Source organism: Vulpes vulpes, chromosome 1, assembly GCF_048418805.1.
Source record: "Vulpes vulpes isolate BD-2025 chromosome 1, VulVul3, whole genome shotgun sequence".
NCBI lineage: Eukaryota > Metazoa > Chordata > Mammalia > Carnivora > Canidae > Vulpes > Vulpes vulpes.
In genome coordinates this window covers 7,993,238-8,013,378 of record NC_132780.1, presented here as the reverse complement: position 1 = coordinate 8,013,378, position 20,141 = coordinate 7,993,238, and the positions used below count along the sequence as shown (strand labels likewise).

The 20,141-nt window shown below is 55.1% G+C and overlaps 2 protein-coding genes across 3 annotated transcripts; one reads left to right on the top strand and one right to left on the bottom strand.

The window, feature by feature from the left end:
- Positions 1 to 3,402: 3,402 nt before the first annotated feature.
- Positions 3,403 to 11,041, top strand: YIF1B (Yip1 interacting factor homolog B, membrane trafficking protein). 2 transcript variants are annotated; one of them, XM_072751615.1, is made up of 8 exons: positions 3,403 to 3,738; positions 7,847 to 8,085; positions 8,168 to 8,272; positions 8,412 to 8,490; positions 8,619 to 8,676; positions 9,702 to 9,857; positions 9,942 to 10,035; positions 10,833 to 11,041. In XM_072751615.1, the coding sequence occupies exons 1-8, from the start codon at positions 3,687 to 3,689 to the stop codon at positions 10,986 to 10,988; spliced, it is 939 nt and encodes a 312-aa protein (XP_072607716.1). In that variant the 5' UTR covers positions 3,403 to 3,686; the 3' UTR covers positions 10,989 to 11,041. The 2 variants fall into 2 exon arrangements, with proteins under 2 accessions (XP_072607716.1, XP_072607726.1); XM_072751625.1 differs by having other exon boundaries at positions 3,437 to 3,729.
- Positions 11,042 to 11,151: 110 nt separating this feature from the next.
- On the bottom strand, positions 11,152 to 11,946 carry C1H19orf33 (chromosome 1 C19orf33 homolog). The gene is made up of 4 exons (XM_026010124.2): positions 11,791 to 11,946; positions 11,570 to 11,664; positions 11,416 to 11,490; positions 11,152 to 11,310 (listed from the first exon to the last, which is right to left on the bottom strand). Exons 1-4 carry the CDS (start codon positions 11,810 to 11,812, stop codon positions 11,191 to 11,193), a joined length of 312 nt encoding a protein of 103 aa, XP_025865909.2. The 5' UTR covers positions 11,813 to 11,946; the 3' UTR covers positions 11,152 to 11,190.
- Positions 11,947 to 20,141: the final 8,195 nt, after the last annotated feature.

Below are 20,141 nucleotides of genomic sequence, written 5' to 3'. Positions count from 1 at the left end.
CTGAGGGGACGAGGGGACGAACTGAAATCCAGTCCTTGCTCGGCCCGCCACGTCCGCGCGGGAGGGGGGCTGCGCGCACCTGGAGGGGCCGCCTGTGTACGTCACCCCGAGGGGGCGCCCGGGGGCTCAGGACCCTCGGTTCGCGCTCACGTAGTGGTCTCCTGGGTTGTGGGATCGAGCCCGGGTTGGACAGCGCTCTGCCCCGGGGACGTCTTGAAGATTCCCTTCTTTGCCGCCCCCCCCACTCCGGGGGCGCTCTCTTTCTCAAATAAATAAATCTTTAAAAAATAATTCAGGGGGGCCACGCCTGGGTGGCCCAGTGGGTTGAGCGCCTGCCTTCGGCTCAGGTCATGATCCCGGGGTCCTGGGATCAAGCCCCGCACTGAGCTCCCCGCTGGATGGGCAGCCTGCTTCTTCGTCTCCAACACTTGTGCTTTCCCGCTCTCGCCTTCTCTCGCTTTCAAATAAATAAATAAAATCTTAAAAGAAAAATAGGGATCCCTGGGTGGCGCAGCGGTTTAGCGCCTGCCTTTGGCCTAGGGCGCGATCCTGGAGACCCGGGATCGAGTCCCACGTCGGGCTCCCGGTGCATGGAGCCTGCTTCTCCCTCTGCCTATGTCTCTGCCTGTGTGTGTGTGTGTGTGTGTGTGTGTCTGTGTGTGTGTGTGTGTGTGACTATCATAAATAAATAAAAATTAAAAAAAAAAAAAAGAAAAATAATCCAGAGACTGTTAACTGTACAGAACAAACTGGAGGTTGCTGGGGGAGGTGGGTGAAGGGATGGGGTAATTGGGGAGTGGAATGAACACTGGGAATCACTAAATTCTACCCCGAAATGAACAATATACTATACGTTAACTAACTTAAATTTAAATAAAAATAATGATAGAGGCGCCTGGGTGGCTCAGTGATTGAGCATCTGCCTTTGCCTCAGATCGTGATCCCGGGGACCTGGGATCGAGTACCGCGTGGGGCTCCCCACAGAGAGCCTGCTTCTCCTTCTGCCTATGTCTCTGCTCCTCTCTCTCTGTCTCTCATGAATAAATAAAATCTTAAAAAATAATAATGATGATAATAATTCACAATAAGGGACACCAAAGAGGCAGGTGTCCCCTCATGGACAGAGTAGGGATCCTTAGCTCAAATCTTTGCTCAGCGCCCACTTTGTGCCTGGCCCCTTGGTGGGTGATGCTGGAGACACAGTAGTGACCAAGACAGTTCTAGACCTTGCCTGCCGCAGGGGGGTGGTGTGGGGGTGGTGGCTTCCAGGCCTTCAACCCAGCGACAGCCCAGAAGGTCAGGGGAAGCACAGGCAGAGTGACCAGATCTGGGATGGAGGAACTGAAAGGACACTGGCGCCCACAGGAACCCAGAGAGGGTAACTGATCCAGCTTAGGGAGGTCAAGAGGGCTTCCTGGGGAAGGGAATGTCTAAGCTGAGACATCCCTATTTTTAAGGGAAAATAGAAGTGAGCAGGGGTCTCCTTCCCCCAGCAGAACCACAGACACACCCCTCTATTTAAGGGGGGAAAGGGGTTCTTCCCTGTTCCCTGTTTGTTCTCCACATACCCCTGCAGCAGTAACTCAGCACTCTCCTTAACAGCCCTCCTGGAGGGCAGCCAGGATACCTGACCACATCAGAATGGCAGCGGAGTGGCGCTTGGGCCCAGCTCAGACACACCCCAGCTGGTTCTAAGAAGCTGTGACAGTTTAGGGGCAGAGCTCAACGTGAGGCTGACAACCCACAGGAAGGGACACTTGATAATAAAAAAAACAGTAAAGGCAACTGCCAGTGATCAAAGGCTGACAATATGCCAGGTCCTGTGATCACAGTGGGCTTTCAGCGAATACTCAGCCTCTCCTACAGTATTCTCATTAAATAGATGAGAACATTTAGGCTGAAAAAGGGTCCAGTCACACAACTGGCAAGGGGCACATATGAGGGCACCAGGTAGCCAAAAACGCTTTCTTTTTTTTTAAGATTTTATTTATTTATTAATGAGAGAGAGAGAGAGGCAGAGACACAGGCAGAGGGAGAAGCAGGCCCCATGGAGGGAGCCCAACGTGGGACTCGATCCCGGGACCCCAGGATCAGGCCCCAGGCTGCAGGCGGCACTAAACCGCTGAGCTACCCGGGCTGCCCAACGCTTGCTTTCTTAATAAAATACTGTGAATATTACAAAATATTCATGGAAGAGGGGCACCTGGGTGGCTCAGTGGTTGAGCATCTCCTTTTTGCTCAGGGTGTGATTCCGGAGTCCTGAGATCAAGATCCGCATGGGGATCCCCGCAGGGAGCCTACTTCTCACTCTGCCTATGTCTCTGCCACTCTCTGTGTCTCTCATGAATAAATAAATAAGTAAATAAATAAATAAATAAAAATTAAAAATCATATATATTCATGGAAGAACTTAGAGAGGGTGAGCTTAGGGTGAAAAAATGGTGATGTAGCCCAAGGGATGGATGCTAAGCTAGAGGTGCAGAGGAAGAATGGGGGTACCTCAGTCATGAAAAAAGGATTGCGACTGAGCCAGGACTCATAACTGAGAGACCAGAACAGTCCTCAAGGTCCCTGGAAAAGACAACTTCTCAGAAGAGGAAAGGGAAAGCCACAGTGACAGGGTCACTTGCTGACATCCTTCCGGAGAACTATCACTGCCCCAAAGTCACTTCTACCATTATTTTTGCCTGAGACAGAGAAGAGGAGAAAAGGGGGAGACTGAGGGACAGAGAGAGACTAAGGAAACTTCATTTTTAGGGCTCCTCACTTGCAGGTGTGCCTGGGTGTGCTGTGCATTGCTGGAGGCTGCACAGTGGTTTTGGCAGACGGGGGAAGCCAGGTCGCCACGCAGGAGCGTTTTTATAAATCTGGGGAAATGTCTAAAGATATCTTCAGGGCAGCTCGGGTGGCTCAGCGGTTTAGCGACGCCTTAGGCCCAGGGTGCGATCCTGGAGACCTGGGATCGAGTCCCGCATCGGGCTCCCTGCGTGGAGCCTGCTTCTCCCTCTGCCTATGTCTCTGCCTCTCTCTGTGTGTCTCTCATGAATAAATAAATAAAATCTTTAAAAAAATAAAATAAAATAAAATAAAATAAAATAAAATCTTAAAAAAAAAAAAAGTTATCTTCAAAGAAAGACACCTGGTTCCTCCCACCTAACTTCTCAGGAGCCCTCTTCTCTAAATATTCAGCTTAATACCAAAATTGTTTTTTTTTTTTTTTAATACCAAAATTGTTAAAGCGTTAAGAGTCCGCACAACTCCGCCCAGCCCCTGGAGAACACAAACGGATTTCTCTCCCCCTGCCCCACACCCTTCCCTGGCTCCCCAATGCTCTCAGCCACCCTAATTGAGCGTCTGTCCAGCGAGAACTGCATTTCCCATCGGCCTCATCGGGCCATGCCTACATTTCCCGTGATGCACAGGACCGCCGGCTCCTGGGCTGGTTCTCCGGCCTGCCCTCCTGCCCCGCTAGTGCTGACTCTCGCCTTCCCCCACCGGCCACCAGTCCACGCCCAATGCCCATTGGCAACTCGTACGGGCCTCCGCGAGGGGCGTGGCCTCCGCGCGATCGTGACTCCCATTGGCTGTCGCGTCGTCGGGGGGCCGTGGCTACGGGAGCCGGGCGGGCACATTTCGAACCGTGGCTGGGGCGGCGGCGGCGGCCGTGGTGGCTGCGACGGTGAAGGATGCACCCGGCAGGCTTGGCGGCGGCGGGGACGCCCCGGCAGCGTAAGTGGCGTACGTGGCCGGGCAAGGAGATCGGGGGACGGGGTTGGGGGGGGCGAGGGCGTGGCGGGGCCGCCGCGGCGGTTAGCGAGGTCGCTGCAGGTCGGAGGTCACGGGGTCAGGGATCTGGAGCTTCGGGGTGTGCACAGCGCTGGGATGCCAGGTCCGGGTAGGGGGCGCGTTGGGGACGATTCTTCTTTTCTTTAGGAAATCCCTTTGGAAGAAAACAACTTTGGGCAGGATATTGTGTGATGTGCAGGAAAACGCGGCTTTCATTCATTTGCAGTTACCGATCAGCCTTCTCCCCACCCTTCGGTGGCCTCGGGCTGTCGCCCGCGCTCCCTACGACAGCGTTCAGAGCCCTTCGGGAGCTGAGAGGGCCATGCTCCTTAAGTTCCTCTTGGTCTCGGCCAGTGTGCTGCATCTCATGTAATCATTCAGCGGATCCTGCCTCAGCTGCCCTTGCGGCCGGCAGGCCCCTGCTGGAATTTGGGTACCTGGTAGTAAGCAGCCCAGCACTAGTCCTCGTTAACATAGGAGTCAGAGTTTAGTGGTGAGACTGACACTAAACTCGGAACAAACAAATCAGCAAGACAATCTGGGGAGTAATTAGGGCTGTAAAAGAAAAAATCCAGGGTGTGATGGAGGTTCAGAGGCCTGATGTGCTCACCCCTCCCTTCAGCCACTAATGAGGTGCCTGGCTGGCCTGGTGGTGGGTCACCCTGGGGCTCCCGCAGTGCCCAGACAGCCCTGGTTGCTGTCCTCAGGGAGCTACCGGGACAGAGCAGAAGACAGCAAAGTCTAGAGCGATGATGTGCTGAGGAGGGAAGGCCAGGCAGAGGGGTCAGGGCCGGGGTGGAGGGATTGTGGTAGCCCAGATTAGGCATGTGACCCAGACGGGGCCTGTCGGTGAAGCTTCCGGAGAAAGGTTCCTCTAATGATGAGGAATTTGCTTGGAGAAGAGGATTTGTGGCGAGACGCCTGTCTGTGCCAAGTAAACAAGTGGACAGATGAATATATACTTAGGAAATGTGATTAAGTGCTCAGAGGGGAAATGAACCCCTGGATATTGTGAGAAAGAACAAGGTGGGGCTAGTGCTTTATACTGAGGAGTGAGGGAGGTCTCGGAGGAGGAAACTCTGGAGCTGAGGTCTCAGTGCGATATTGGCAGATGTTAATCACGGAATGATGTTCCTGGGTGATAGCACTGCATGTTCAAAAGCCTGCGTGGGCTAGACGCTTGGCAGAGCCAGGGCCCAAGAGGCCAGTGTGACTGGGTTCGGTGAGCCCCAAGGGAGGTAGCCAACGAGGGTGGTTGGAGGGGCTGGGGTCATGCAGGGCCTTGTAGGCACATGGATTTTATTCTCAGCACGGGGGGTACTGGTCTTGGGTAGGGGACGTGAAATGTTCCCTTTTGCATTTACGAAGATGATGCTGGCTGCTGACTGGAGAGAAGGCTGGTGGAGCAAGAATGGGCAGGCGCATTTAGGAGGAGGACCTTTATTTTTATTTATTTTTTAAATATTTATTTATTCATGAGACACACACAGAGAGAGGCAGAGACACAGGCAGAGGGAGAAGCAGGCTCCATGCAGGGAGCCCGATGTAGGCCTCGATCCCGGGACTCCAGGATCGCGCTCCAGGCCGAAGGCAGGTGCCAAACCACTGAGCCACCCAGGGATCCCCTGAAGGAGGACCTTTAAGTCAGGTTCAAGACCACGAAGTCTGAAGGGGGAGGGTACACACTGAGACACAGTGGGTGAGAACTAGCAATTGGACACAAGAAAGAAGGGGAGTCAGGGGCTTAGACTCTGGGGTGAGGGCCCAGGCGCAGCCAGAGTGCACCGTGGGGAGCTGACCAGACCTGGATTTGGGGCCAGGAGAGAAGTGGTGGCTGGAGACCGTGGGGAGCTGACCAGACCTGGATGTGGGGCCAGGAGAGAAGTGGTGGCTGGAGACCGAGCCCACTGCCCAGGGCGCGCCGCGGCTGTGAAAGCTGTGGGTGGGTGAGACTGCTCTAAGTGAGAGGTGAAGCCAGAAATGTGGAAAATTGGGCCACACTGTGTCAGGGAGCCAAAAAAAAAAAAAAAAGTCATGGGTGTAGAGGGACCCATCCAGAGACCATCAGCCCCATCAAAACAGGAGTTTTTGTCTTTCTGATCATTGTGTATCCACCATGCCTGCAGGCGAGCCTAACACACAGGGGTGCTCGGAGGTGTTTGTGGGGCTCAGGAAAGGGAGGAGGTGGGCCAGTTGGAGGTTGGCATTTGAGACGGTGGAGTCACATGCTGCTTGAGTCAAATGACAGTGGCCAGGCTTCGGCCTGGCAGTGCAGAGGGGCATTTAGGAGGCCAGTAGTGGGGAGCAGAACCGCAAATATCGAGGACTGAGCGGGGGGGGGGGGGGGGGGGGTGTGACAGGGAGGAAGGAAGGCTTGCACCGAAGCTTTCAGAAGTGGGAGAGGGAAAGGAAAGTGGGCCGCGCCCAGTGCTGCTGGTTCAGGATTGAGCACACCTGGCTCTGTTCTCAGGCTGCAAATAACTGAGAGGAAGAGTCAAGGGACTAGTAATTGGCCATGGGGGACAGGGACCAACACGTTTTATGTGTCAGGCCAGGGGCTGAGGAGTTTATGAGCGTCACTTGGCCTTGGGCCACTAACTGTTCCACAGAAGAGAGAGTTGAGGCACAGACAGAGTCGGGACAAAGAGGACGGGATTCCTCTCCCCCATCCCACTGTAACCCTCACTCATTCCCTGTGCCCACAGTGGTGCCTGGGACACAGGAGGAGCTCAGTAACTATCTGGTGACATTGCTTATGGGTAGGGGTAGGGGGCCGTGCAGCCAGAGTGCGGGTTCAAATCCGTCCTGTGTTCCCCTTCTCTTCTCTCTTCCTTACCCCGCCACAGCTAAGCATGCCCCCAGCGAGTCCTGTCCCTCGGACCTCCAGAATCTGTCCAGAAGCAGCCCCCTCCCCACCCCTCCATCCCTCCTCCTGCCCCCACCCCCACTGGAAGCCAAGAAGGACCTTTTAAAAACTGGAAACCTGGCTCTGCTTCATGCTATCCGAATGACTCGGGGGTAAGGGCCTGAGCCCCTCGGGGGCTGGCTTTTCTTGTCTGTGAAGGCGGGCGTGATAGCGCTGACACAAATGGGGATGAAATGAGTTAGTCCATAGTGTTAGGGCACAGACCCGGATGTGGCAAGTGCTCACTGGGAGTTTAATTATTGTAACGTCGCCCGGGCCAACCTGGGCTAGAGTCCTGCCCCGACACTCACTTGGTGTGGCCCTGTGCACAGGTCATTTCCTCTGTCGCAGCTTTGGTTGCCACATTTGTAACGTGAGGATGGCCGTCTACTCGGGGTTTTCTGTTTTGGTTTGGTGTTTTGTTTTTTTTTTTTTACTTGCTCTAAATATTTATTTATTTATTTTACATTTTTTAATTTAAATTCAATTTGCCAACATATAACACCCAGTGCTCATCCCATCAAGTGCCTGCCTCAGTGCCCGTCACCCAGTTGTTCCTCAGGGTTTTATCAGGCACCCTACTGTAGCCCTGTGTGAGGAGCTGGGGATTCAGCTGTAAAAAGCTCCCCACCTTGGGGTGGGGGGGGGGCTCCCATTTTACTGGGGAGACACTGAACAAAATAAATAAAACGGGTAGGCTGTCAGCTTGTGCGGAGCTCTGGATACACGTGAAGCAGGGAAGGGAGGTGGGGTGTGCTGCTGAGGTTGTAGACAAGGTGGTAGGGGAGCCCCCACAGATGGGCGGGAGAGAGCTGGGGCTGGGGTGGGGAAAAGCACCAGAGCAAAGGAACAGCCAGTGCGGAGGCCCCAGGTGGGAGCGCGCCCAGTGTGTGCGCTGAACATCAAGGCCCACGTGGCTGGAGCACACGGGTGAGGGGAGCCCCAGGGGAGATGCGGACAGGATTCCGGGCACAGTAGGCCGAGTAACATAGTCGCTGTCAACGGCATCGTCGCTCTTGGTACTTGGACGGGCAGACAGAGGACAGGCCGACAGAGCCGCCCGCACTGGACTAGGCGCCCATCCGACCTCCAAACCACCGCCGGCAGGAGAGCACCCACAGAATGAACGAAGCTCCCCACCCTCTTCCCCTGCAGCGTCGAAGCGGAGGATCCCCGTGTCCCAGCCGGGCATGGCTGACCCCCACCAGCTCTTCGATGACACAAGTTCGGCCCAGAGCCGGGGCTACGGGGCCCAGCGGGCTCCCAGCGGCCTGGGCTACCCTGCAGCCTCCGCGTCCCCGCAGGCCACCTTCCTGGCTGACCCTGTGTCCAACATGGCCATGGCCTACGGGAGCAGCCTGGCCGCACAGGGCAAGGAGCTGGTGGATAAGAACGTGAGTGGGCCGGGCGGGTGGGCTGGGGGGAGGCGGGGGCCAGGAGGCCAGGGCTTCAGGCTTGGGCTCTGCCTCCCTCCAGATTGACCGCTTCATCCCCGTCACCAAGCTCAAGTATTACTTTGCCGTGGACACCATGTATGTGGGCAAAAAGCTGGGCCTGCTCTTCTTCCCCTACCTGCACCAGGTCAGCACTGCCCCCACCGAGGGGAACCGAGTCCGAGGAGGGGGGACGCCTCTGGGGGTGGAGGGTTGGGGGACAGGGTTTGCCCCAGGAGCGGGCTCAGCTCTGGGGGTCCTGCTTGCTCCCCTCACTCTGCCTGCAGGACTGGGAAGTGCAGTACCAGCAGGACACTCCCGTGGCCCCCCGCTTTGATGTCAACGCTCCTGACCTCTACATTCCAGGTCTCCCCCTCCCTATCCCTGCCCCTTCTCCCCCTGGGGGGGCACGCTTAGGGCAGAGGTGTAGGTGCCCAGTGGCCCAGGATGGTCCGTCTGCCTCTGACCAGTGTCTGTGTGTCTGCCTCCCACAGCTATGGCTTTCATCACTTATGTCTTGGTGGCTGGCCTGGCGCTGGGGACCCAGGATAGGTAAGGGAGGCCTGGAGTAGCCAGAGCGGGGTGAGGCTTGGGGGGCTGAGGGGCAGTCAGGAAGGTCTCTTGGATCTCCTGTCTTGGAACAGCCCCACCGTACTCCCAGTGGGCTCAGGACAGAGCCCTCGGTGTCACCGCCAGCGTCACCCTTTCCTCGCTTTCCACCCATGTGAGCCCATCACTCTGGCCTCCTTAGCAGATGCAGCTCATCCTCACTGCCTCCTAACCAGCTGCCTTGCCCACATACCCTCTGCACCCTGACTCCAACAGCAGCCAGGAAGATCTTGTCTGAGGTGTGGGCCTGGCTACGTCCACCCTGCTCAGAAGCTGCCCATAGTTCTCCCGTCCCCAGATCAAGCCCTGGCTCCTTAGTCTCCCACTGCACAGCCTCCATGCAGCTGCTCTCTGCCCCTCCTCCTCACTCTGCCTCGCCACTCCAGGACTCTTTCCATCTTCCAGAGGGCCTGGTGGTGCCTGACCCCTGCCCCAGGGCCTTTGCACACCCAGTTCCCTTAGCTCAGGAGTCTCTTCCTCCCCTGCATCACCTGCTGAGCACCTGCTCACTTGTGATGTCTCCACTCTGGCGTCACTTACTCAGGGAGGCCTTACCACCCCCCAAATGGGTCAAACCCCCACGTCTCACTCTTAGGTCCCAATTCATTTCTTCTGTGGCATTGAAAAACAATGGCCATTGGAGTCAATTCATTGTTGAGGCACTAGGGGCAGAGACCACGGTCCTTCTTCCCAGTGAGCTCCTTAGTCCTCTGGCTTCAGCTCAGATGGCCTCTCCTCTGGGTAGCCCTGACACCTCCCAACTGGGTCAGGCACCTCCCCTGCCCTGTGCTCCCCTCACCCCAGCCCTGACGTCTCTGGGCTGTCACTGAGGACAAGCCTGCCTTCCCTGAGTGAGATTTCCTCGAGGACAGGGTCCAGATCCATCTTGGTCACTGTTGAGTCTCCAGCCCCACCCAACACAGGGAGGGTGAACCGGCAGTTGGGGTGACAGAGCTTGGTGCCGGCAGGTTCTCCCCAGACCTCCTTGGGCTGCAGGCAAGCTCTGCGTTGGCCTGGCTGACACTGGAGGTGCTGGCCATCCTGCTCAGTCTCTACCTGGTCACTGTCAACACTGACCTCACCACTATCGACCTGGTGGCCTTCTTGGGCTATAAATACGTTGGGTGAGTACCTCCCACCCGCCCCCCCTAGCCCCAGCCCCAGCCCCGAGGCCTCTTCCTCAGACCGGCCTTCCCCTCTCTTCTCAGGATGATTGGCGGGGTCCTTATGGGCCTGCTCTTTGGGAAGATTGGCTACTACGTGGTGCTGGGGTGGTGCTGTGTGTCTATCTTTGTGTTCATGGTGAGCTGGGGCTCAGGGGAGGATGGGGCTTGAGGGCACAAGCCCTCAGATTTGGGGTCCCCTGGAGGCATCCAAGCAGAGCATGTCAGCCTAGGAGTTAAGAGCCACCTTGCCCAACTGAGCAGCCTTAAAGTGGCTGTCCCAGCCTGGGGGGTCAGGAGGGCTTCCTGGAAGAGGGGGTGTCCAGTCTGGGGTCTGAAGGAAGAGGAGCCAGCTGGGCTGTTAGGGTGGGCTCTCCCCCTCACTCCACTCTTAGGTGGTGACATGGTGGCCTTTCCTGCCAGAATTTGTCAGGATGAAAAGGGTTTGGTATCCCTGGAAGTAGCTTCTCTGGGTCCCAAGCAAATCACTTCCTCTCTTTAAATCTTTAGACCTGTTTCCCCTTTTGTAGAAAAGAGGAATGATGATAAATGCACCTCAGGGCCCTGGGAAGAGGCCGCGTGAGCCTGTGTGAGGAGCAGGGGGCAAAAACTGGTTGGCCAAATCTGACCCTCAGATAAACTTTGACCTAGATGTCATTGTTTAAAAGTAAAAAAAAAAAAGCCTTTCTGGCTTATGTCGAAAAACTGTCATCGCGCCAACAGCAGCGGGTGGCAGCAGCCATGGCCCGCCCCGCCCCCCTCAGGCGGGGTTCGCGGCGCGCGCGTCCCACGCCCTCCCGTCTCCCCCAAGGCTCGGGTAGGAGCAAGGCCTCACCGGCCGTTAGAAGAGATGTGGGGGGATCCGAGGCTCCCCACGAGCGGAGACTTGGGCCCGGCGGCCGAGGACTCAAGGCTGACCCCCCCCCCGCCCCCCAGATCCGGACGCTGCGGCTGAAGATCCTGGCGGAGGCGGCGGCCGAGGGCGTCCCGGTGCGCGGGGCGCGGAACCAGCTGCGCATGTACCTGACCATGGCCGTGGCGGCGGCGCAGCCCCTGCTCATGTACTGGCTCACCTTCCACCTGGTGCGGTGAGGGCCGCCGCCGCTCGCGCGCTTCCGGAAACAATAAACCGTGACGGGCTCGGCGAGGCGGCGTCTCCTTGGCGGCGCGGGCGGCCGGCGGGGGGCGGGGCGCGCGCACCACCTGGCGACCGGGGGGCGACCGGGGGGCGACCGGGAGGCGACCGGGACCGGAGGAGAGGGGGGAGAGGTTTATTGAGCCCCGCCCAGGCCCTTCAGTGGGGCGCCTCCTCCTTCGCCTTCCCCTTCTCCTTCTTCTCCTTCTTCTTCTTCACCTTGCGCTTCTCCGCCTGGCCCGGCGACCTTCCGTGCTGCCCCGGGGCGGCGGCGCGAGGCTGCGGGGCCGCGGGCGGGGGAGAGGACAGCGCGGTTGGGCCGGGGAGGCCGGGCCGGGCCTGTGCCCTCCCCGGGGCGCCTGCTGGGGGGCGGGGGGCTCCTACCTTCCCTTCATGGTCGGAGCAGCAGGAGCTGCCGCTGCTGCTGCTGGAGTCCGAGGAGCTGCGGTGGCCGTGGCCCTGCCAGGTGGAGGCGCGGCGGTGAGGCCAGGACCCCGGCCCGGCCCCGGGCAGCCGCCCCGCCCCAGGGGGGACTTACCCTCGGTTTATCCGCCGACGCGCCCTGAGCTTTGGGGGCGCTGTGTTTGTGGTCTCCCTCCTGGCCTGTCCCGTGGGGCTTCTTGGAGTCCAGGGCTGTGGAGAGAAGTCGGGCGGGTTGGTGCGGGTGCGGGTGCGGTGGGCGGGATGCGCCCCTGGAGGAGGTTTCTGGGGTGCAGCCGGCCCCCTGCACCTCGGATGCCCGTCTTCCCAGGAGCGCACCTGCGGTCAGGTCGAACTCCATGGTGGTGAGACGAGGTCTGTGGGGAGGCCGCCGGGGGCCTGGGTAGTGCCCGAGGGCAGGGGGCAGGCCGTGGGGAGGAGCAGTGGGAACTGCCCGCCCAGGGACTTCTGGGGAGCCCCACCCCACCTTGTCCAGATTCCTTAGCCTGACTCACAGCCCCTCCCCAGCACCACCCAACTTCTGTGGGAAACGGGGGTGGGGGGGTGGACAGTTAAGGGCTAAGTTTCCACCACCACCACCACCACCACCACCCCCAGCCTTGGCAAGGGAGGGGGAACTGTGTGGGCAGCTGTAGACTTCTGGGGAGAGGGCTGCAGCTGTCACCTGCTCCCCCCAAGAGGCTCTGATGCCTGCTTTGGAAGAACCGAGAGGGAGGGTCCCGCCCTGTGCCCCGTGCCCCGTGCCCCGTGCCGTCATCATGCTGACACTGTACTCACTGTCGGCCAGGCACTGTTCCAAGGGCTGCTCGCACAGTAACTCACCTTCACAACCCCTGAAGGGGCAAAGAGCAGGAGCTGGTCCTCCTAAATTTGAGGACCGTGTCACTTAGTAGCAAGGTGAGCTCAGGAAAGACTTAGCCTCTCGGTGCCTCCGTTTCTTCATCTGTACACGGCAGGTACCATATGGGGTTGTCGTAATGAATTAATTTTCTAGAGCCATGCCTGGCAAGGGAAGGCTTGGGGTTTTTTAATCAGAAGGTAGGTATCATTACTACCCCTATTTTACAGATGAGAAAACTGAGGGACAAGTAAGTAAGACAGTGGGGGGCAAATGTAGTGTGAATGCCTAGAACTGGGATCCACAGCCAGACTCGGGTCCAGGGCTCTGGCCCCTGGGGCTCTCCCTGGAGGGTGCTCAGTCCCAGGGGTAGCTGTGAGCCCCGCCTGCCCTCCCCATGCTGGCCTGAGCCAGGCAGGCTGTGGGGGAGGGGGAGCCCCGAGCCACTTGCTCCCATTGCTGTGAGGCTAAGTGTCCTTCGCGAGTCCCTCTGCCACACAGCTCTGCCACCAGCAGCTGGGCTGCCGTCCAGGCAGGAGTCATTCATGGCTGACGCCTGGGGATGATGATGACCATGTGTACTCCGGTCTCTGGTCCAAAGTGCATTCCTGGGAGAGGCCTCCCCTGGGTGCTGGCTCCACACGGCCTATCGCTTTCACCTCTTTCCCCTGCTTGATGACCAGCTTAGCCCTTAAAGACAATAAAATGTTATCTTTATGGTCCATTCCTTCAGCTTATGTTTGTTGAGTACCTACTAGGTGCCCAGGACGGTTCAGGTGCTGCGGATACAAAGGTTAACTAAACCAGCAAACATCCCAGCCTCACGGGATTAGCTCTCTAGTGGGGGAAACAAGTGTACGGAATGTTAGAAAACAACAGGAAACTAAGGTGTCTGGTCAGTTGGTAAACGGAGAGACAAAATGTGAATATCTACGTGGCGGGACACTACTCCGCCATAAAAAGGAAATGAACTGACGTAGACTGCATCGTGCCTGAGCCTCAAAAACATTCTGCGAGGTGAACGAAGCCAGACACCAAGGAGTCCATACTGTAGGAGTGTTTGCCTTTAGTGTTCAGAGAAGGGTTATTGAGACAGCAAGTGGGGGGTTGCTGGGAACTGCGTGGGGAATGGGGATTAACTAATTGTAGAGGATGAAAATACATCCGAAAACTGATGTATGGTGATAACTGCACCACTTGGTAAAATTATTAAAAACTGGGCACGGGATCCCTGGGTGGCTCAGCAGTTTGGAGCCTGCCTTCAGCCCCGGGTATGATCCTGGAGTCCTGGGATCAAATCCCACATCAGGTTCCCTGCATGGAGCCTGCTTCTCCCTCTGCCAGTGTCTCTGCCCTTCTCTCTGTGTCTCAAATAAATAAATAAATAAATAAATAAATAAATAAATAAATAAAATTTTTTAAAAAATTGGGGGCGCCTGGATGGCACAATTGGTTAAGCATCCCACTCCTGGTTTCAGCCCAGGTTGTGAACTCAGTGTCGTGGGACCAAGCCCTATGTCTTCACTGAGCGCAGAGCCTACTTAAGATTATCTCTCCCTCTCCCCCCAGGCTCGCTCTCTCTGAAAATAAATCTTTAAAAAAATTAACAACCCCTAAACTGTACATTTGAAATGGGTAAGTTGGGATCCCTGGGTGGCGCAGCGGTTTGGCGCCTGCCTTTGGCCTAGGGCACGATCCTGGAGACCCGGGATCGAATCCCACATCGGGCTCCCGGTGCATGGAGCCTGCTTCTCCCTCTGCCTGTGTCTCTGCCTCTCTCTCTCTCTCTGTCTCTGTGACTATCGTAAGTAAATAAAAATTAAAAAAAAAAAAAAATGAAATGGGTAAGTTTTATGTAACTTATGCCTCAATAAAGGCTGTATTTTAAAAAGCAATATGCACTAAGGAGAGAGCAAGAAAGGGGGCTAGGTAATAACTACATGGTATGTTGGGGAGAGGCTGGATTTTATTTTTTTTAAGATAGATTTATTCATGAGAGAGAGGGAGAGACACAGGCAGAAGGAGAAGCAGGCTCCATGCAGGGAGCCTGACGTGGGACTCGATCCGGTTCTCCAGGATCACACCCTGGGCTGAAGGAGACGCTAAACCACTGAGCCACTGGGGCTGCCCGAGAGGTTGGATTTTAGTTGCCAAGGAAAGCTTCACTCAAGTCTTTTTTGAATAAAGATCTGAAGATGAGGAGATAAGCCATGCAAACACAGGGAGGTAGTGTTCTAGGCAGTGGGAATAGCAACTGCAAAAGATCCTGAGGCAGGAATGTACCTGAGTGATGAACTACAAGGGCTTCAGAGTGGTGGTGAGAATGGAGGGGAAGACATAGGAGATGAAGAGGGAGGGATGGTGGGGGTGGAGCAGGGGGCTTGTACATCGGAGACCTTCGATCCTTACTCCGAGTGAAAAGAGGTGGTGAATGATGACTGGCTTTATGCACAACTGGATGCAGGATATGAGAAAACGTGTTTTTCCAGGCAAAACAAATTCCCTGAGGGTTAGGGACTTTTTTTTTGCTCAGCATCCAGAACAGCAGGACTTGGAATTTGGTGCTCACTAACATCTGGTGAAATAGTGAGGTTACCTGATACCAGGCACTCTGCTAACGTCATGGCAGGTTACAGCAGGCACAGAGTGCCTAAGAGTTTGGGGTGTGGAGAGTCAGGTGCTCACTGGAATCCTCCCTCTACTTCTTACTGCTCTATGAATAAATAAGTCAGCCACCCTATACCTCAGTTTTGTCCTCTGTAAAATGGAAGACTTCCACTCATAAGGTGAGGGTTGTGTCTGGAGCCTGCCTGGCACAAGGTAAATAGATACTCAGTAAATGTTAGTTTTATTATTCATATTCACAAGCACAACCTCATATGATTACTTGTGAAGCTGGCAGTAGGATCCCATGTTCTGTATGAGGCAGTTGAGTTTCAAAAAGAAGGTTTCGTGCCCAAGGACACTGGGCTAGTAGATCGCAGAGCGGTAGTGGGAGACCTTCCAGACCCAAGATGAAGTAGCTCTTTACTACTTTGCTAAGATTGTGGAAAGGGTGAGGGGGTCTGGAGAAGAGCACGCCTGATGCTCCAAATTCCCCTCTATTCACTCCTGTATTAGTTAGGAGGTGGCTGCTGTTAGGCCAGAAAGAGGATTAACAACATAGCTTCACTTTTTCTCCCATAAAATCACCCAGGGACCTGGGCTCCTAACTCTGGTTGCTCTGCATCCTTCCTGGGTGTTGCCTGTGAACATACAGGGGAGCTGGATTCTTGGGAAGGGAAAGGGCGAGTAGAGGGCACACTAGTTCCTATTAAGGACCCCACCTGGAAGCAGCACGTCCCTCTGCTGAAGAGACTAGGAAATTACAGCACCTTGCTGGGCAGCTGTGTACCTAGAGAAAACCTGGGGACTTTACTGAAAGGAAGAAGGGGATATGGACACGGGAGCCTGTGTGTCACTACTCCCCATTGGGGGCAGTGAATATACACCCATTCTCTTGTTCTAACCCAGAAGACTTACAAACGGAGGCGAGGGCAGCCTGGGTGGCTCAGTGGTTTAGTGCTGCCTTTGGCCCAGGGCATGATCCTGGCGACCGGAGGTCGAGTCCCACATTGGGCTCCCTGCTCCCTCCTCTCACTCTGTGTGTCTCTCGTGAATAAATAAAATCTAAAAAAACAAAAAACAAATGGAGGCCAGATTAGAGCTGGGAAGGTGAACCCAGATGCTTAATGGGAAGATGGTGTGAGGGCCTAAGGCGAGTATGTCCAGCCTTCTGCTCTTCAGAAAACACCCCCTGCTGTTCAGTACTCATCTAGGTGCCACCAGGTGCAGGGACAAGAGCTTCTGTCCCTCCCCAGGCCCTGCCTGCCCCTGACCGGTAATGCCTCTGCCCTCCTCTGCTTGCTTCCTCATTGACTTGGTCCTAAGCAACGCCTTCTTTGTAGGAAGAAGGGACTTGTGTTCCCAACTGGCCTGCAATACTGCCATTCACTACTAGACTGGCTTTCTCTTTCTCTAACGTCTCACCAGCAGACATTCTTTGGAGGGTCACTCCAACCCTGAAGTTTTTACTTAATCTCTGCAATTTAGGAGGAGATTGCTGGATGCCAGCTTCAGTGGCTAGGGAAGCCAAGATGGGGTAGGACCAAGGAGTGGGTGGCTGGGGCACAGCCTTCCACGGGCATCCTGCACCCCTACACATGAGGAAAAAGCACTGCTGCAAGGCCTACTTTCATCTCTGTCCTGAAGTTTACCTGAACAGAGCACCCTGGTCCTATAAACATCATAATCCCTATACCAAAACGTTTTCTTTGAACTTAACCACATCCCAGGAGATGGATGACTTTAAGTGCGCAGTACGTAGGGACTCAGCTTCCTCTGTCCCAAGACTAAAGTGTGGCACTGGCCCTGGGCATTCTGGAACTTGATCATTACTTCTTGATGGGCCCCCCTTTGGGGGCATGCTAAGGGGCTGACGGCCCGGCTACAGAAAGCCAAACTTGGCCACCACCCAACTGACTGTTGTGTCTGGGATTTTATTTCACTCTATTTGCAAGTTAACAAGTTAGCTGGTAACTGTTTCCAAAATGCTGGCAGAGGCCTTGAGATTCCTGGGTCAGAGGCAGAGCTTTCTTACTCCCAGCAAGCAGCTTAAGCATCAGCAGGTGTTGGTTCCCTCTGCCCCATGGGGGCAATGGGTTGTATCACAGGAGCAGGACATGAGCTCCGGGGACCTGGCACTTTATAGTAAGAAGCAGGCAAGCCTGCTTTGTCCTACAGGGAGCCACTCTCTCATCCCTCTAGGCGCTCGCTGCAAACCCAACCCTGAGGGCAGCCCGGGTGGCTCAGCGGTTTAGTACCTGCCTTCTGCCCAGGTGTGATCCTGGAGTTCCGGGATTGAGTCCTTCATCAGGCTCCCTGTATGGGGCCTGCTTCTCCCTCTGCCTGTGTCTCTGCCTCTGTGTCTCTCATGAGTAAATAAAATCTTAAAAAAAAAAAAAAAATACAACCAACCCTGAGAGACTGCCGAGGTAAGCAGTGGTCAGGGTCACGTATTTTTGGCGCACCCAAGATGCCTGATAGCATGAGACAGACCCCCCTGGATGACTGTCTCTGCCAACAATCCAGCCCTCCTTCCTCCCCGGTGAATTTTCACACAAGAATGCCACTCTGATAAATCTAACAGAGCTTGAGAGCGAATTCATTCAATTCCTCTCAGACAGCATTTAATTAAAGTGACCCAGGAACAGGACTCCAAGGAGCAGTGAGTCCTGCTAAGACACCAACCTGCCGGCCAGGGTCCTGGAGCTTTCCAGCTGTGTAGGAGCAGCCATCCTGCAGACAGCCAGGATGTAGTCTAAGACTAGTCTATAATCCATTAGGACCCACACAAGGGACTTCAGGCTGACCTGTGGCTCTTCGGTATCATTACCAATAATTACAAGGCCCCAAAGCAACCCTCATGCCCAATGGGGAGACACTGTGGCTCATTCTTTTCCACCTGCAAGCACACAGAATACTGGGGCACAGGGCACTGCAGTTCAGGATTTGTCAAGCTGGTCTTGGACCACCACATGGGCAGTGCCACTGAATAGTTGCAGCCTCAACTACCATCTATGGCATAGCTTGGGGTTGCTTGGGCTTCAGAAGTGTAATTTTTATCATACACACTGGAACAAGGCTGTGCAAGTTTTATCATAGACTGGAACAAGGCTGTGCAGGTCCATGTGTTTGTAAATGTCTAGGGTAGGGCCTGCATTGAGGAGCTGCCACTGATGGCACCGGGCACAGCAGAATTGTCTGGGACTGACCATGTTGACAGGCCACACTGCCAGGTGCAGGGCTCAGGGCACTAGGGGATTGGCAGGTTGTAGTGCTAGATTTAAACGACGGAGCCCTAGTGGCACCTCCTACTGTCCAGGATCTGAAGTGTTCCTTCCCCGAGGGTGTCCCATCCCAGCAGGTACAGCTGCACCTCTTCTATCACCTACTCACACCCAGACCTTCTGTTTGGGAGGGTCACATGTGAATGTTCATAGTTACAGACACCATATGGATCACTGCAGGGAGACTTGGCAAGCAGGGCACTCAACAACCCAGTAATCACTATCTTCATAATGTAGGACCAGTACCAGCCCAAGGAAGAATCCAGGCAGACTCTTCAAAATCCCTGAGGCCCCTTCCGGTCAGCCTGCCACCCAGAGGGTACACCAATTAGGTGGGCCTGGGCTTGACACTAGAGGGGAGAAAGATGCATCACACAGGAATGAGGAAGAAAGAATCCCAAATTTTCAAAATAGCCTAATGTAGCTCCCAACCCCTTTGACCTGACCATTACCCAGGAGATGGCCTAGAAATAACCCCTTTCTAGGGACAGGCATGTCCCCTGAACAAACTCTTTACTGAAGCGTGTGGAGGGGACAATGACAGGTCTTTGTTGAATTGACTTTTTAAAAGCCCACTCCACCTCTACATGATATGAGCAGCCTGAGGATGACAAAGGCTGTGAAATGGCCACTGAATACCTTGGCTACTGGCCCACTATTGGGCAGCTTTTCCAAAGGAGCACCACTGTTAGCCCATAAATGGTTCAGAAAGTCCCAAACAGGCAGTTTAGTTTCAAGGGCCACAGTGGCGAGGGAGGAGCTGGCTGGCCAGACATGAATGGCAGCACCACAGCCTGGAAAAGCATCGCACACAGTGAGACACCAATGGCAGGCAGGGTCCAAAGGTCCAAGGCAGTCAGTCGGTCAGCCAGGAGCCAGCAGGCCACGGGGCCTCCCAAACCATGAGACAAGTGGGACACATTTTGGCAGAAGGGAGTCAGCCTGACTTCTGCACCGGAAACACAAAGGTACACTATATGAGAAACCTAAAGTTCAAATGGCCTTGATGGTGTTAAGAGAATTCACTTGATCTTCCTACTGCAAAATTAAAGTGATTCCCAACCATTTCTTTTAAAATCCCAGCACAGGGGCACTTCATTGGTTCAGTCAGTGAAGCTTGCGACTCTTGATCTTGGGGTCGTGAGTTCAAGTCCCACACTGGGTATAGAGAGGACTTAAAATCTTTAAAAATGAAAATAAAATCCACTTTTTTTTTTTCACATTAAGTTATGGAGAAAGAACTCTTGAGTAGGTAGAGAAAGGCCCCCTGCTCAGCCAGAGGCATCACTAGGCCTGAAGTCCCACATAGGGTCCCACATGAGGGTACAAAGGAGAGCTGCCAGCTACTGACAGACAAGTACGCACAGGTGGACACCAGCCCCTGAAGGAGGTTCCCTTGCTGAGCACCTCCCTTGGTCGACCCAGTACCTATGATCTCACATAACCCTCATGCTCACCCAGAGTACAGGTGAGGAAATGGGACATTCAAAGGAGCTGAGTGATCCGCTCACTGCTGCACACCTGGAATGGTGGGTGGAGAGTCTCTTCCTGGTGCCTTTTTCTGGACCAAAGGCTCTCGCAGAACTGGGTCTTGATCTATCTGGGATATAGCAGGCAGCTTTCATCTGCTCACCATCGTCTCTGAGGCCAGATTGCCAGGTTGCCTAGAAGGCTTGGCAGGGAGGGCCAGAATCCCTGAGCAATGTCTCCCATAAATGAGGAAGGCTGCAAAGGAGGACATGAGGTATTTGTCCAACTTGCCTCTGGAATAGTTTTCTAAGCCCTATGGGATTGGGATGCATGTCTCTTCCCCAATATACAAAATGTGATCTTTCTGGCCTGAGGGGTTTTCTAGGAAGGGTGAAGGGATGGAGGCCTTGCCAGCTTCCCCACCTATGCTAGTGGAGGCCCCAGGCTGCCTGGCTGATCCCATGGGTTCCCCC

What these genes read in the sequence shown, in the direction of transcription:
- YIF1B (XM_072751615.1), top strand. Translation starts at nt 3,687, where the DNA reads ATGCACCCGGCAGGCTTGGCGGCGGCGGGGACGCCCCGGCAGCGTAAG. An exon ending in TCTTCCCCTACCTGCACCAG is followed by an intron (nt 8,273 to 8,411) that starts GTCAGCACTGCC and finishes CTCTGCCTGCAG; the next exon opens with GACTGGGAAGTGCAGTACCA. An exon ending in GCGCTGGGGACCCAGGATAG is followed by an intron (nt 8,677 to 9,701) that starts GTAAGGGAGGCC and finishes TGGTGCCGGCAG; the next exon opens with GTTCTCCCCAGACCTCCTTG.
- C1H19orf33 (XM_026010124.2), bottom strand. Translation starts at nt 11,812, where the DNA reads ATGGAGTTCGACCTGACCGCAG. An exon ending in CGTCGGCGGATAAACCGAGG is followed by an intron (nt 11,491 to 11,569) that starts GTAAGTCCCCCC and finishes TCCACCTGGCAG; the next exon opens with GGCCACGGCCACCGCAGCTC. An exon ending in GCTCCGACCATGAAGGGAAG is followed by an intron (nt 11,311 to 11,415) that starts GTAGGAGCCCCC and finishes GCGGCCCCGCAG; the next exon opens with CCTCGCGCCGCCGCCCCGGG.